Genomic DNA, 14,190 nt, shown 5'->3' with positions numbered 1-14,190 from the left:
AAAGAAGAGGAAGACCTCAGTAGAAAGAAATAAGACCAGAGTGGAGTTTGGAGATTTTTTCATGTGATTCCCATGAAGAGCAGAAGAGCTGGTAAGACTTGCGTATGATTTGGGGAAACTTCTGAAAAAAACTGCAGACTTTACCTTTAAATCAGGACTGAAAACATTACTGTTTGTTGCAATTTTAGCATATAGGTCAAATGTTATTTTACCAGGCAATTTCTATGATGCTTTTCACTGTTTCTTGCTTTTTATGAGATTTTTAAATTTCAATGCATTTCCTTTAATGTGTCGATTGCTTTTAATCAGATTTTTCTAATTTGTCACTTTGTTTTCTGTAAACTACTATGAAAAAGCTTGCAAGTAAATCCGCCTTCAGGCCTTTGAAGTTTTTCTTTGAAATTGCTCCGGCTGCTTTTGATGCTCAGTTTTATTTAGTCTGCTGCAGCTGACCAGCATTTGGAGGAATGCTGCCTCTGACCTAAAGCTGAGTGCAAAAAGTATTCATACCCCATGGCAGTTAAGATTTAATTTTGTTTTTAGGTCGTTTTCACACCTGATATTCCTGTAGACTCAGTTCGATTGTGGAACAAATTGCTAATTTTCAGGTGGTGCGGTTTGCGTTCACACTGTCTGTTGACAAACAAACCAAACCTCATGACCAACCTGTGGTAACACTGTGGTGGCGCGGCACCAAGAAATAGAAGGAAAGAGGTTGGTCAGCAACGCAGCACAACCTCTTTTTTGACACAATTCAAGTATGAGCTCAGCGATGCGGAGGATGAGAAAGAAGACCACGAGGCAGGTGAGACGGCTCCGTAGGAGGCGGCGGTGCACGAGCTTCACTGAACTGATCCTTCATTAGTATTATTGCTCAATTACAATCATGTTTACCCAGTTTGATCTACACTGCAGTCTTCTCAAGACTGCAGTGTACACTTCAGTCATTTCAAGCCCTTCTCAATAATCTGTGGAAGTTTGCTTTGTTTGCATTCCAGCAATCCAGACCTTTTTTCTAATGGCTCACCAGCTCATGCATCTGTGGAGGGAGACATTTCTTGTGCTGAGGCCTGAGTTTCTAAAAGCCAGACTTATCACCTCTGACCCACTCTGAGTATTAACCTGAAGAAACCCGCACCTGCGTTTGGAGGAAAGGGGAAGTTCAGTTCTCGATAAGGCCTCCCTGTCTCCACACTGCAAAAAGGGAACTACAATTAAGTAAAATTTTCTTGAAATTAGTGTATTTTTCCTTGATTTGAGTAGGTAAATAAGACTATTTGCCAATGGAATAAGATTTTTGCACCTAAAATAAGAACAGTTCATCTCTGTCATCCTATTTAAAGTGCAGGATATCTAATTATCTTATTTTAGGGGTCCAAATACTCATTCCAGTGGCACATAATAGTATTTATTTGCTCAAATCAAGGATACATACACCAATTTGAAGAAATTTTGACTTACCATTAGTTCCCTTTTTGCAGTGCAGGATGATAAAAACAAGTTTATGGAACTCTTTTCTTGTTTCACAAAGCCAGGCCTGCGTATTCTGTGTGTGTCAATTAATGTTTAGGTTTCATGTGTTATAGTTTACGGCCCAAAGCTGCAGACTGCCATATTCAGTGCTGGGATTTGATTAAATCACTGTTTCCTTTTATTTAATTAGTATCTCAGTATTCAGTTATTATTTCCGACAACAGCATCTTCCTGCGGAAATCGTGATGATGCGTCTGTGATTATGAGCTCAAGGTGTTTGAGGTTGGAAGGCCTCCTTGCCAACACCCTTATCTTTAGCTCCATCCACAGCGTCAAGTTATGGACTCTGGAGTCATTCCAAAACAACAATATTCCTTCCAGTAGGAAGAAACATGTTGCTAAAATTTAAAGACAAATCTAAACCTAAATCTGGCAGGGGTATGAATAGTTTTGGGCTTAAGTGGACGAATGAGTCAGCCGTAAAAAAAAAAAATTTGGAGATAGCAAAGAACCAAGCTTAAGATGGATATTTTTGGTATTTTGTTATGGCAGAAGGACAAAAGGACACAATTTTTCTATTTCTAAAGCTGAATCCATGAAAAATGAGAAAAGATTTTGAAGCACAATTCATCAAATCTTTTTGTAAAACCAACCAGGTGGTTCTAAAGAAATATTAGCTGAAGACTTGTAATATAGTCAATGATCCACTGAAGGATGAAGTTTCTTTTTTTTTCTTTTTTTACAGTTCCTGAAAGACAGAACCCCCAGATGCTGCCTAGATTATTTTAGTCCTTATTGGTCCCCATTAGTCCTTCACTTGTCCACTTTCCTATTTTTTTTTCCAAGCAGACACATTCAGGTACAACAACTGGACAGAAAAGAAAAAAAATAAATAAATCAGGCAAAGAACAAATAAAAACATTAAAATATTGCAAGAAAGTCTGACTGCTTGGGGTGGGGGGAATCCACAAGAAATAATCCGATTTAAATGTTTTGCACAGTATTGGTGTGCCTTTATCCGGTTGCACACAATATGCATGCAAGTAGTTACGTGTTTTGTAAATATGTCACCATGAACTCACCTTTTCCCTGGCAGAAGTCCAGCTGCAGGATGGTCTGCATCAAGGAGTCCGTAGTCAGGGTGAGGTCAAAGTCAGGACCGACCTTCGGCTCCAGGGCCCCCTTCACCCACTGGTCCTGAGACGACGTCACCCGCTTGATCAGGGCGTCGGAGATCTAAACAAACAACGTGATTAAAACACGCAAACAGACGTGTTCTTTTTTTCTTTTCAGATAAAAGCAGAGAGGCCGAATACTCTGAAACAAACTCTCTCAGCTGTGTGAAGCTCTGCCAACACGCAGAGCAGTCTCCCCGGGATGCGTTCCTGTGGCCTGGCTTCATTACGTGCCGCTTTCAAAACGTTCTTCAAACATTGCGGGATACAAATTAGACCCGACTGTTTGATCTTAAGAGCTTTACCGCTGCAGGAAATAAAAGCTAAATGAATAAATCGCATTAAAATGCATTCACTTGTGCTGGGGATTTGAAAATCTACCCTTTTGCTTTAAAAGGGATTTTTTTTTTGTTTAGTCACATTTTCTGTCAGATTAATCCAAACTGCAGTGCGGTTTGTACTTGAGAGGCTCTCTGTGGAGTTTAGACATTGCAAATGATAAAGAAGCACCTGATCAATATATTATAAAATATTCAGGAGGAAAGGAACGGGCAGGATGTTTTCGTGGGTGTTTCGGCATCTTTGATTTCTTTTCTTTTTTTATCTCCCTCTGTCTCCACTGCTCCCATGCTGCTTTCTTCAAACAAAATCATTTAAAACCAAAAGCAGCAAATTTCTTGTATCCACTTTATATTTAAATGCTGCACATTTTCAGGCAAACGCAATGAAGTCACACAACAAAACTTCACGTCTAAAGGTGATATATCATGCTTTGTAATGCCTTCCTTTTCTATATTAAAAATATTCCTGTTATTGTCGCCCCACAGCCTCTTTTTGCTGCAAAAGGTTGACATCCTTCAGCTTGGATCGCAAAATTGTGGTAAAATATAAATAAATAAATGATGGATTCACGACATTGGAAAGCCTGAAGTCCATGATCTTGTTTAGCAGCTCTGCAGGAAATACTGTGATGCAATTGTTCAAAAATTGTTATAGAGAAGAGAGAAAACTGAACGGCTTGACAAATATGACCCAAAGATGTCTACGCAGAACTTGGAGAGACTGAATTAAACTTTTCTGCTCTCCTAAAGACTCCAAGTACACAACGAAATATATTTAAGGGCAAATAAGTTGAATTTTGCACAATTTGTCACCTTTAAAAAGGCACAAATATTCATGTATTTGTCATTTTTATCCTATGACAATGAACAATTAACACTTTCACAGTTTTCATTTTCTTACTTGTATATTAGATGTTCATATTTACTCTTAAAGAGGTCCACATTTTACACCAACAAATGTTGGTGTTGGTTTGAACTATTAAAACAAAGTGAATGTTTCTGTTACTTAGGGTCTCCTAAGGGAGAGGTGTGAAGTCTAAGCATAAATTCAAGCTGCAAAATATTCATTTAAAATGTAAAGTTCCAACCTTGACATAAATTTTCCTGATCTCTTTCCTGGAGTTTTTTATTATTAGCCTTGAAAGGAAGCTGCCCCAAACTAAAATATATGGCTGAAAACATTTAACTCTAATTTTGGGGGTAGTTTTTAGTACAAATTATGATTGATGATTTTTCACAGACAATTTATCCCAAAGGAACACACCTTCTTGTTCTTCTGCTTTTTTATTAAGTGTTTAATTGTTCCAGTTATTCATAATAAGTAATAGATTGATATTCAGTTTAAATATTCATTTGTTTTAGAGTTTATATAATCATACTTCTTTTACCAGAAACCTTCAGAAATCTCACCACAGCGTTAAGTAGCGGTCAAACTGTTTAATACATAGACTTGTTCATGGTTGCACTTTATGTTCAACAAGGATTGATGTCCAACTCCACAAGCTATTCTCTTAAATAATAACGATTAATAAAAACAGTTAATTTTGTTGTTTTAAATAGTCCTTGTTTACAAACATCTTTATCTACAGGTTATTGTTGTTGCCTGTGGTTAATGCAGAGAAAAGTCCAAATTAAATCGCAACTATGGTTGAAATATATCGCAATTTTGATCTTTGGCAAAAATCATACAGCCATAATTTTGATATCTGAATCCTGACTAGTGTAAAATCATCTGCCATAGATTTATTGTGTTTATACTCTTAGAGACGGGCAAAAGGGGTCTGGGAAAATGATTTCATGCTAAAAGAAAGAAAAGAAGAATCTGTACATGAGAAACATGGAGGAAGCTCCAACACACACAGAGTGAATCAATAAGCGCATTAATGATACCTGCAAGAATCCGCTGGGGTCGTTCTCCTTCAGGACCTCCAGGCAGTACTCCATCATGCCGGTGGTCTGCCGCAGCTTCATGGTGCAGTGGGTGATCTGGTCGCGCACCACCTGACAGAGGTGCACATTCAACTGATTAGCATTCGCCAGCATTCACTTTTAAAAAGGCATCAGGTTATGTTGCCAATTTAAACCAGGGACGCCTGGAATGAGAGAACATTCGGGTTCAGTTATAACCCATTAGGAAGAACCAAAGTTTTTACAACCATGTTTACAATCTGAGAAGGATTTTTTTACAGGCAAACCGGTGACAGTTTTCACTTTGAGGTGGACAAACGACATGCTCACCAACTGGTTTAGCTCAGACCTTTTGATCCCACATTGCAGGTCACGTCTCCAGTGTCAGTCTCCATCATTAGCATCTTGATGAGGAGGGAAATGTGTTTGGGCTGAACCTGAGCCACAAATCCTGCTTCATAATTCAGGTCTCGGATGTTTTAGAGTTCTTCGGGTTTTGTTCTCTGCGTATATATGACGCTTATGGCGCTCTACACCCGTCTTCACTGGATAACTGTAGAGCAGTATCTGGTTGCTTTAGGTGGACAAATAAAAGATTGCCTTCAACTGTTCTAGTTAACTGAATCACCACTTTTTTGTTCTATTTTCTATCTACATTTTATTCCTACTTGCTTTTATTCTGTTTTATTTTGCTAGATTTTAATCATGTAAAGCACTTTGCATTGTCCTTGTACTGAATTGTGCTATATAAATAAATGTGCCTTGCCTTGCCTTGCCTTGCCTTGCCTTGCCTTGCCTTGCCTAAACTGAAAACTGAGAACCTGGCATGCAGTGGGAGTTAGGTGCAGGCCTCGCCTGCAGGGCTTTAACTACAACACATCTCACCAAAACAAAGACCTTTAAAAGTCTCCATGTGTCCACCCTTACAGTACATGCACATCAGGTTTTGAGCTGAAGATCAGACAGAAAACATCTTGTGACTCTGGTGACTCTCAGATAATTAAACCAGTGAGCGCCTGGATGAATCCGAGTTAATTAGATGGAGTCTTTGCGATTAGTCGCCTCGTTTGTTTGAGGATTAATGATATCCAAGTTAATTATTCACCTGTCAGCTGCAGTCTGGTCTGAAATATGAAGAGCATGAAGAGCATGAAGAAACACCGAGCACACTCTGGGCATTTTGTTTTTTTACGTCTATTTTTATTTATTTTTTACTTTTAGTGTTTTCGTTTAACATTAAAAAAAAATTATAATATTTTCATGCCTTGTTAAACTAATCTTTATGTTTGATTTCATACAAACGCTTTGATCTTTATTTTGAACCAGACATATATTTTTTTTAAAACTTTTGATATTTTGGTTGAATTTATGGTTTGGACACGTTAAGCTAGCTTTCCTAATAAAATGATTAGTATTTACAGTTTAATCAACTTGGTAACGTGCATCAACTTTAACATTAGATTCGCTTTAAAAAGGAGAGTTGTCATATTGGGTGGAGCCATTTCTTCTCCGGCAGAAGGGCGAACTTATACTGTGTCGATGTTTTGATCCCTTTTAATTATTACTTGTATGAATGGGAAGCCTTTTGACCAGTGTTTGTCTTTGTCAATAATAGTTTACGTCCCAATTTGTATTCCCCCCAGTGTAGTCGAAGTGGACTGATCAAACACTTAAGATTCCTTACCTCTCATTTTTTTCAAGTTTTTCTGTTTTTTTTTTCCGTGTTAATCCATGAGTTAAAGTCTGTTAAACTGAACTCTTTTATAATCCAAATAATGCACTTTATGCCTCAACCACACCTGCCTCCACCCTGGTTTCAGATCTTATGCAGCCAGGAAACCACCGTGAGATAATCAAAGTTCAGGATGTTGTTTTCTATCCTATTCCTGCTTTAAACATCTCCTCATCTCTGACCTGGCTGCTGTGAACGTCCTTTCTTCACTAATGTTGTCTTTCTCTGCCATCGCACCAGAACTACAGAACAAATGACCTTTACTGACTCACTTTGTGTTTAAATCTTCTTTAACCCAGTTTAAGATGTTGGCTTTTGTCGTTTTGTTTGTTTTTTATGTATCTGCTTTCTGTTTTTACTTGTTCCGTTGTGTTTGTGTGTTTATTTTTATTATATTTTAAATTAGAAGCTTTTTAAAGGTGTGTAAAGCACTTTGTCCAATTGAGATGCGTTTCATAGAGATACAGACATAAAGTTGAGTTGAAATAATAAATCTCAGGCATTTACAGAGCAGCTGGATTAATACTGAGATTAAATTATTCTCAGGTGAACTCTGTTAATGAGGTGACCTTGACTGCAACTGATTATTATTTGCTTTTATTTAGGGGAAGCGAATTAAAGAGGCCCAAATCCAAATAGCAGTTATATCATTTACTTTCCACTTCATAATTATGCACTATTTTGTTTTTCTATATATCTATTTATTACATTTATCATTCATGTGTTAGTGAAGCTCATGAAAAAGGAAACAAACCAGTTACAGAAAAAGGCATTCAATGTAAATAATACATTTTCATCGGAGCAATTATTTTTTCTTAAAACAAACTAACTCACAAAATAAAAAAACTGAGTTTTAAGTCAAATTAATTACTATAATAGTGGACCCTATTAAAGAAAAATACACTGACTTTGAAAAAGTATGCAAAGGCAACATGAAAATTTCAGCTAAAATCATAGGTTACTTTTGTTTAATTTAGTTAAATGAATAGCTTTTTTTCTCGTCTTAAGAAACTCTGCTAACATAGAGTTCAATGTATAGCAGATCATTAAAAAGTAAAACAAAAGAAGAGATTTAACAATTTTTCTCAAACCTTTTGTCAGGAAAACCTTTACCTTGAGAAAATCTGTTTTTCAAGTCCCTTTCCTGAATTTGCTTATCTCTTGTGTAAATTACAAGAAGCCCGAGGCGTGAACTCTTCGTCGTCGGCTCCTTCCTACATGCTCGTGCCGTTTGGGTTCAGGGGCTTTTCCCAACACGCTCCACACGCACAGGAAATGATTTTCAGAGTGTGAACGCCGAAACATGTTAATGGAGGTCGACAATACGACCCACGTCTTCTTTGAATCACGATGAACCACTTTCAGCTCCGGTGTTGGGTTGATGCTTTATGTACATGACTGTGTTGCCTCTGCTGGTTCAGAACGATGTGTAGAAAAGCACTGAGGCGAGACTACATTAATACTTCAGATACAACATTAAGTCAAAAGAAGAAAGACATTACATTTTTATGAGCTGCATTCTGAAACACAAATGTTGATGTATCTTTGCATTAGATATTCATGCTTATGTATTTACGATATAGCTGAAATGGACAGATGGATGGGATATAAGGTCTAGAGTTAAATATTTGTTCATGTTTTTTGTCTTGCTGAGTTTGCATGCAATAGTTTAGCAGGACATTAAATAGACATTTAAGACATTTGTTCAAATTGCTAGAGAAGTTTTTGGGTTTTAGATGGTGAAGAGAGACGTTCTGGTGCACAGGTGAGCAGAGTTAAAAGTAATTACTGGCAGCAGGTGGAGGTGATTAACAGCAGAGCAATTGTCTTACAATCTCTCTTGCATATTTAATTGTATCCATTACCACAGTAGCACCTCCTTTATCAGCTGCTCTAATAACAATAGATTTGTTGTTTTCAAGTTCTGTCAATGCGTTTTGTTGACCTTTTGTTAAATTATGTGGGACAAATGTTTTCCGTTTAAAACCATTTTCAAATTTCAGTTCTGTACATCTACAGTATGCATCAGTCAGATGATTCCTGTTCTTAGATGGACAAACATTTAGTCAATTATTTTGAAAAAACTCCCTTTTCATGAAGAATTATTTACGTGTTATGTCTCTAAAGAATTTTTGCAAGTCTAAAAAAAGTTCGAATGGACGTACAAATGGAGCTGGTACATAGGAAAGACAGAGTCCCCATTCAACCGACCATTCAACCGTCAATGGTCGGTTGAATGGATCTTTTCCGTTTTCCCCGTCGTGTGTGTTTAACTTTGGACCTCTGCTCTTGATCTAATGTTTCCAGTAAAAAAACAAACACAGGTAGTCAGTAAACAATTTTAAACATGGCAGATATATTACATAACATTGCTCCATTATGCTATAATAATCAACTTTACCATGAAAACATTTGCTGAGATTTAATTCAAGGTTTTCACAGCTGCTTCCAGAGGTGGACTACTTTAGATGGGAATAAATTCCCTAAATCATGCTGATGATTATTTAAGATTTCAAATCTGGACCCTGAGACGCCTCCAGCCAGCTTCTTCTCTCTTCTCCCCCTGCGGCTCTTTGCCCTCCAACCACATTTGTGTCCACCGCCCACAGATAAGGACTGCAGCTGTCCCTGAGGCCGGCGTTCAGACACACACCCTCCTCATCTCGCTCGCCCCCGCTGTCAGCCAGACGGCCGGTCGGGTCGACGGCCACGCGGACGCTCTGCAGGCGTCCAGATCATTCACTGACGTTTGGGAGGTGGATTTACAGAGAGGAAAAAAAAAAAGAGGAGACCAGCTGCTCTGACACTGAAATAGTGTTTTTCAAGAATTAAAAGGGACTTATAAAACACTTTCATGTAAGCTTCTTATTACAGCTGATATTTTACTCTAAGCATATGGAGCATGATGTGACACAATTCAAATATCAGGAGGTTAAATGGGACACAGGTTTGTAGCTCTAGCAGTTCAAAACTCAGGATGTTCGCTTTCAGGTTGATTACAGATCATTTCCCGATAATTATATTCAGCTTTGCTGCTAAAATTTCACCAGTATTACTATTTAAAAAGTAAAAAAAAGGAAAGCGATTCATTTCTAATCAAATAGAAGACTCATTTTGCCCCATAATGAAGCAGAACAAGCAGGACATGGATATGCAGAGAGGCTCAATCCCTTTTATTACACTATTATTACAACTGGATGTGTGAACAAGCAATAAGACAAACTCTCAAGGTAAGCCGGAGGGAAACAGGTGCACCAATCAGGTTTTCTAACTGACCGATACCAATTTCCTGTTTACCTGGTTCCCGTTTCTCATTTAAACACACACAAATGTTGTTTGTTTTTTTATTTAATTTTTAACCTAATTCATCAACTCAATGTAACTAATAGAGATGCACTGAGGAATTGACTTGTGATCCGGTTTGGACATATTTCATCAGGCCGGGCAAACACTCAGTGAATACCTCAGTGGTAACAAACAGCCACACTGTTCAGTGTCGGTGAGTTGTTCGAGGATAAAGTTAGAGGAAACAAAGAGATATAAAAATCTGCCAGTCGGCTAAAACTCATGAATGACCCAGGCAGATTTATTATTGAAATAATTTTGATTCAACAAAGAAATTTGGCAGATACTAATTAGATTTTTTTTTAAATATCTGCTTTTACATGTGTACATTTTTTTCTAAATGTCATGGCGACAGATATTTCTACCCAAGCTGTTCTTTTAATTGCTGACTAGCGTTTTGCAGGTTTCTGCTCTTATTTTCATTTTCCATCTTTAGTGATGGAGGGGTATCTTTGCCATCACCCTTATATTTGGCCCCTTCCTACACATTCAGGAACACTTTAAAACTTTATATCACTTCTAAACAAATGTAATAGTAAATGTAAATCTGAAAACATTCCTGTTTACTGCAGCTTTCCCATAACGGCCAAAGATTTCATTGTCATTACATTTCTGTCATTCCTTCAGTGTTATTTGCTTAAATTTGCTGTTCTCTCTATCATGCAATGTGTTGTATTTTTATGTATTTGGTGTTTTTTTATCTCTCTTCTTTTGTTTTTATATAAAAACAGGGCTCTAAAAATAAACATGCCTAAATTAAAGTACAAATTAGTAATATCTTGGAGACTTTTTGAAGCTATTAGCATTTAGAAGCCTGACTGTCTTTCACTGACTCACATTTCTCTCACTGTTAGTCGCTGAGAGGCTGCACAGATCCGTGGTCCTCACCTTCAGTTTGTACTCCTTCTCCTTGGTGACTTTGGTGAGCAGCTTGGCCTTCTGTCTCGTCAGCGCCTCGATCAGAGAGTCGCACTGAGCCACGAGGCAAGCTTCAAACTCCACACCGTTCTCCTGGAGCAGGAAACACACACACACCATGTAACCCACACGCCGTGACAACCGTTATTTGTGTGCGAGGGACGTTCCTTTGGGATGTTTCACAATAAGCAGAGACAAAAATAGATCCGCTGGTGTAAATCTGTTAATTCAGCAGCTCAGAGATGCTTTTTTTTTTTTTTTGGTTATTTATTTGTCAAATTACCATTGCAGCTGCAGAAACGTGAACACACAGCGTTAATTATTTGTGCACACAATGTGATTACTAATAGTACAGAGGCCATAATCTAAACCAGGGGTGTCCAAAGTGTGGCCCAGAAGCCAGATTGGTCCACCAGCACAGGTGCTTCATGCTAATAATAAGGGCAAAATTATTAAAGATAAGTAATAATCTTCCTGCAACTGGAAATTTTAGGTGCAGCACAAAACATTGTCTTTTAATAACCACACTTTTTTTTTTACATTTTCTTTAATTTTCATAGTAAATAGGATCACATTTATCTAAATACTTTTACTCAAATGCAGATTTTGGTGCGCCAAAATCTGCTTTCAATTATGTTATTAAAACTGATTAAGAAAAGCAAAGGTTCTCAAAGAAAGATCCACATCTTGTTCTTATTGTTTAGAATCGACAGAAGGGGGGGGGGGGAATTATTAGAGCCAAAAATAATTTGCAAACTGGACGACCATCTTTTAACGAGGCAACAATCCAAAACCCTTGTACCCTTGTTAAGTTTTGGCTCTACAATGGTTTGCACATGCCTTTCCTACAGGAAATCTGACTAATTTGTTTAACTAAAGTCCTCATATTTCATATTTCATAAACATAAACAGTGGCAGTGAGCAGCTTTCTCTGGGGGTCAGAGCATCAGGACAGAACAGCAAGCCAGGCAGCAGAATTAAACCACAAATTACAATGTGTTTTATTGCAGTTTTATAAGACGCTTCAAAAAAAAAAAAAAAAAAGCACCATAAACTTATTTTAAAAATTACTTAAAAATCTGAAAATGGTATTTACTGTGAAGAATCAGTCCACCTTATGATAATTCCTTTTGAGTTCAAAGACATCATTTTATTTCTCTTAATAACCTGAAAAGTGTTGCATGCCATGCATATGTGTAAATGTATGGCCCTAAAGAAAATCCTGCTCAATAAATTGCATAGAGAAGTCACCTTATTGTTAAATAGACTTCGTCCAGATAACAAAGAGAAACTCCTGTATCGTCTCAGTTCAGCAGAGGAACCGACCAGAAGCCTTTTTTCCTCCTCACATCAGAATCTATTTGATTATGAGATGAGGTCTGAGACTGTCGTTATTTCCAATCAAGCCTGCTCCCTTCAGGACTGACGTTCAGATCTGTAAGAGGATATTTCTCTTTATATCATCCTCATGGCTTTCGGGCACTGAAAACTTCCATTTTTTTTTTTAAAGTTCAATCCTCCCTGTTTTATTTTAAGACTCTTAATTCCTGCACATGCTGTTGGAGGATATTTCTGCATGCATGTGTACGTGACCGGCAGATGCTGCAAGCAGAGATCAGCTGCATAGTAATACAGTCTGCAGGGAAAACAAACTTACATACTGCACACATTCGGCGTATATCATTAGTTGTCTGGTTCAATGATTTGGCGGGTTTATTTCCCTTCTGACTGATTTATCTGGGCCTTATATTCCATTGCAAGCAGGTTTCCCAGAGAAAGGCATGATATCTAAACGAATATGTAAACAGCGATGATTTGAAGATTTCTTTGCAGCACACAAACAAATAGATAAAAACCTACAATTGTGCCTGTTTAGATTTTTAACACCACTTTTCTTGATCCAACAGCTTTCTAATTAAAAAAAATGCAATGAAATGGTAACCTAAACACAATCTGCTATCCGGTAAAAGGGTGTTAACATAAATGAAGTTTTTTTTCTCAACTTCAAACTAAAAAACTTGAATTTGAGCTTTGTTGTTGCAGCACAGTAACAACCCTGCAATGCTTTGGCTTTTACTTGTGAGAGTTTGATAAAAACACAAGATGTTCTTGGGCTTTTGAACGCATCCTGCTGGGATTCATGTCGAGAACAGAGAGACCCAGAGGCAGACAGATACTTTCCTGTGTTCACAATATTTCATTCATTTTTCTCTTTTTTTAACCCAACAGTTCTCATCTGATTGTTTAAGACAATGTCTTTTGGTATTTCCCCAAAAACTAACATCTTTGAAAAAGTAAAGCAGGACCCAAGATGAACTTTTGAGCTGGTTTCCTGACGGTTAAAACGCAAAACTCAACTAGAAATCTTTGATAGTTTAAGAAGTCACCTGATCTTTATGGCTAAACATAGATTTTTTTGATTTTTTTGTAAACTTTTCAACTTTTATTTGACAAAAGGCACAACTTTGGCTGTTTTGTAGAAACGCTGTCACTCTTTTGTGTGTGATCTGTGACCAAATTTCTCCTCACACTGCGTCACACTTTATCTTTTACCTGAAAGACATTTCATCTGTTCAACCTGTGGAAGGTTTTCCTTTTGTCAATGTTTGAAAAAGATCTTGCTTAGTTTACTTTACGTAGCGGTTTATATTTTTCCAGTTGTTTTATCAGACCTAAGATCCGGGTTGGCCGGGTCACATCCCCAAAGTGTCACAACTCGGATTGTTGCTGAGTGCCAAAACATTTGGGGATCGTTAACATACATTATTTTCATGGACTGCCGGTTACAAGCAGTCATGCAAATGAGGAATACGATCTCTACATATTCCTCCCGGAGATGCGAGAACAGAATCATTCTGTTCTCTGGGAGTTTTTGCAGTTACATCATTTCTTTGCATGGCGTCTGAAAACGATTATAGGGAAATGCTGCAGTGGGAGTGAACTATGAAAACTAGACGCACCTTTTTCCTTGTTCTTACCACCTCAAGTGAGCATTTTGAACCTTTAGCATTTTGAACTCTACTATCTGTGTCAGATCTGGGTTTCTACTGCAGTGAGACTTTATCTAACAGGAAGCATATTTTTTTCTCATGCAAACTGTATATTCATATCTGTCCCTTGCAATATTTTTAATCCACACAAGAGTATTTCAATAATATTTTGTGCAGCAGTCCCATCTAATGTTAAAATCTCTGCAGTCATTATTAGTCTCAGCTAATGAGACTAATAATGACTGCAGAAAGACTTTTTTAAATAAAAAGAATATGCTGATTTTACTTTTTTATTGCTTTATTCTTGT

At 37.4% G+C, this 14,190-nt stretch overlaps 1 protein-coding gene across 2 annotated transcripts in view; it reads right to left on the bottom strand.

The window, feature by feature from the left end:
- LOC105938901 (E3 ubiquitin-protein ligase TRIM9) overlaps window positions 1-14,190 on the bottom strand; it is a 60,167-nt gene that overhangs the window by 16,495 nt on the left and 29,482 nt on the right. For both annotated transcript variants that reach the window (XM_012880834.3, XM_036147203.1), the window contains exons 3-5: window positions 10,863-10,985; window positions 4,880-4,990; window positions 2,556-2,709 (exon numbers count right to left, since the gene is read on the bottom strand). In XM_012880834.3, coding sequence (XP_012736288.2) covers window positions 2,556-2,709; window positions 4,880-4,990; window positions 10,863-10,985 — 388 coding nt within the window. The remainder of the gene's footprint in view (window positions 1-2,555; window positions 2,710-4,879; window positions 4,991-10,862; window positions 10,986-14,190) is intronic.

Source organism: Fundulus heteroclitus, chromosome 15, assembly GCF_011125445.2.
Source record: "Fundulus heteroclitus isolate FHET01 chromosome 15, MU-UCD_Fhet_4.1, whole genome shotgun sequence".
NCBI lineage: Eukaryota > Metazoa > Chordata > Actinopteri > Cyprinodontiformes > Fundulidae > Fundulus > Fundulus heteroclitus.
Note: the sequence above shows the minus strand (reverse complement) of the source record. Positions and strands in the feature narration are given on the sequence as shown.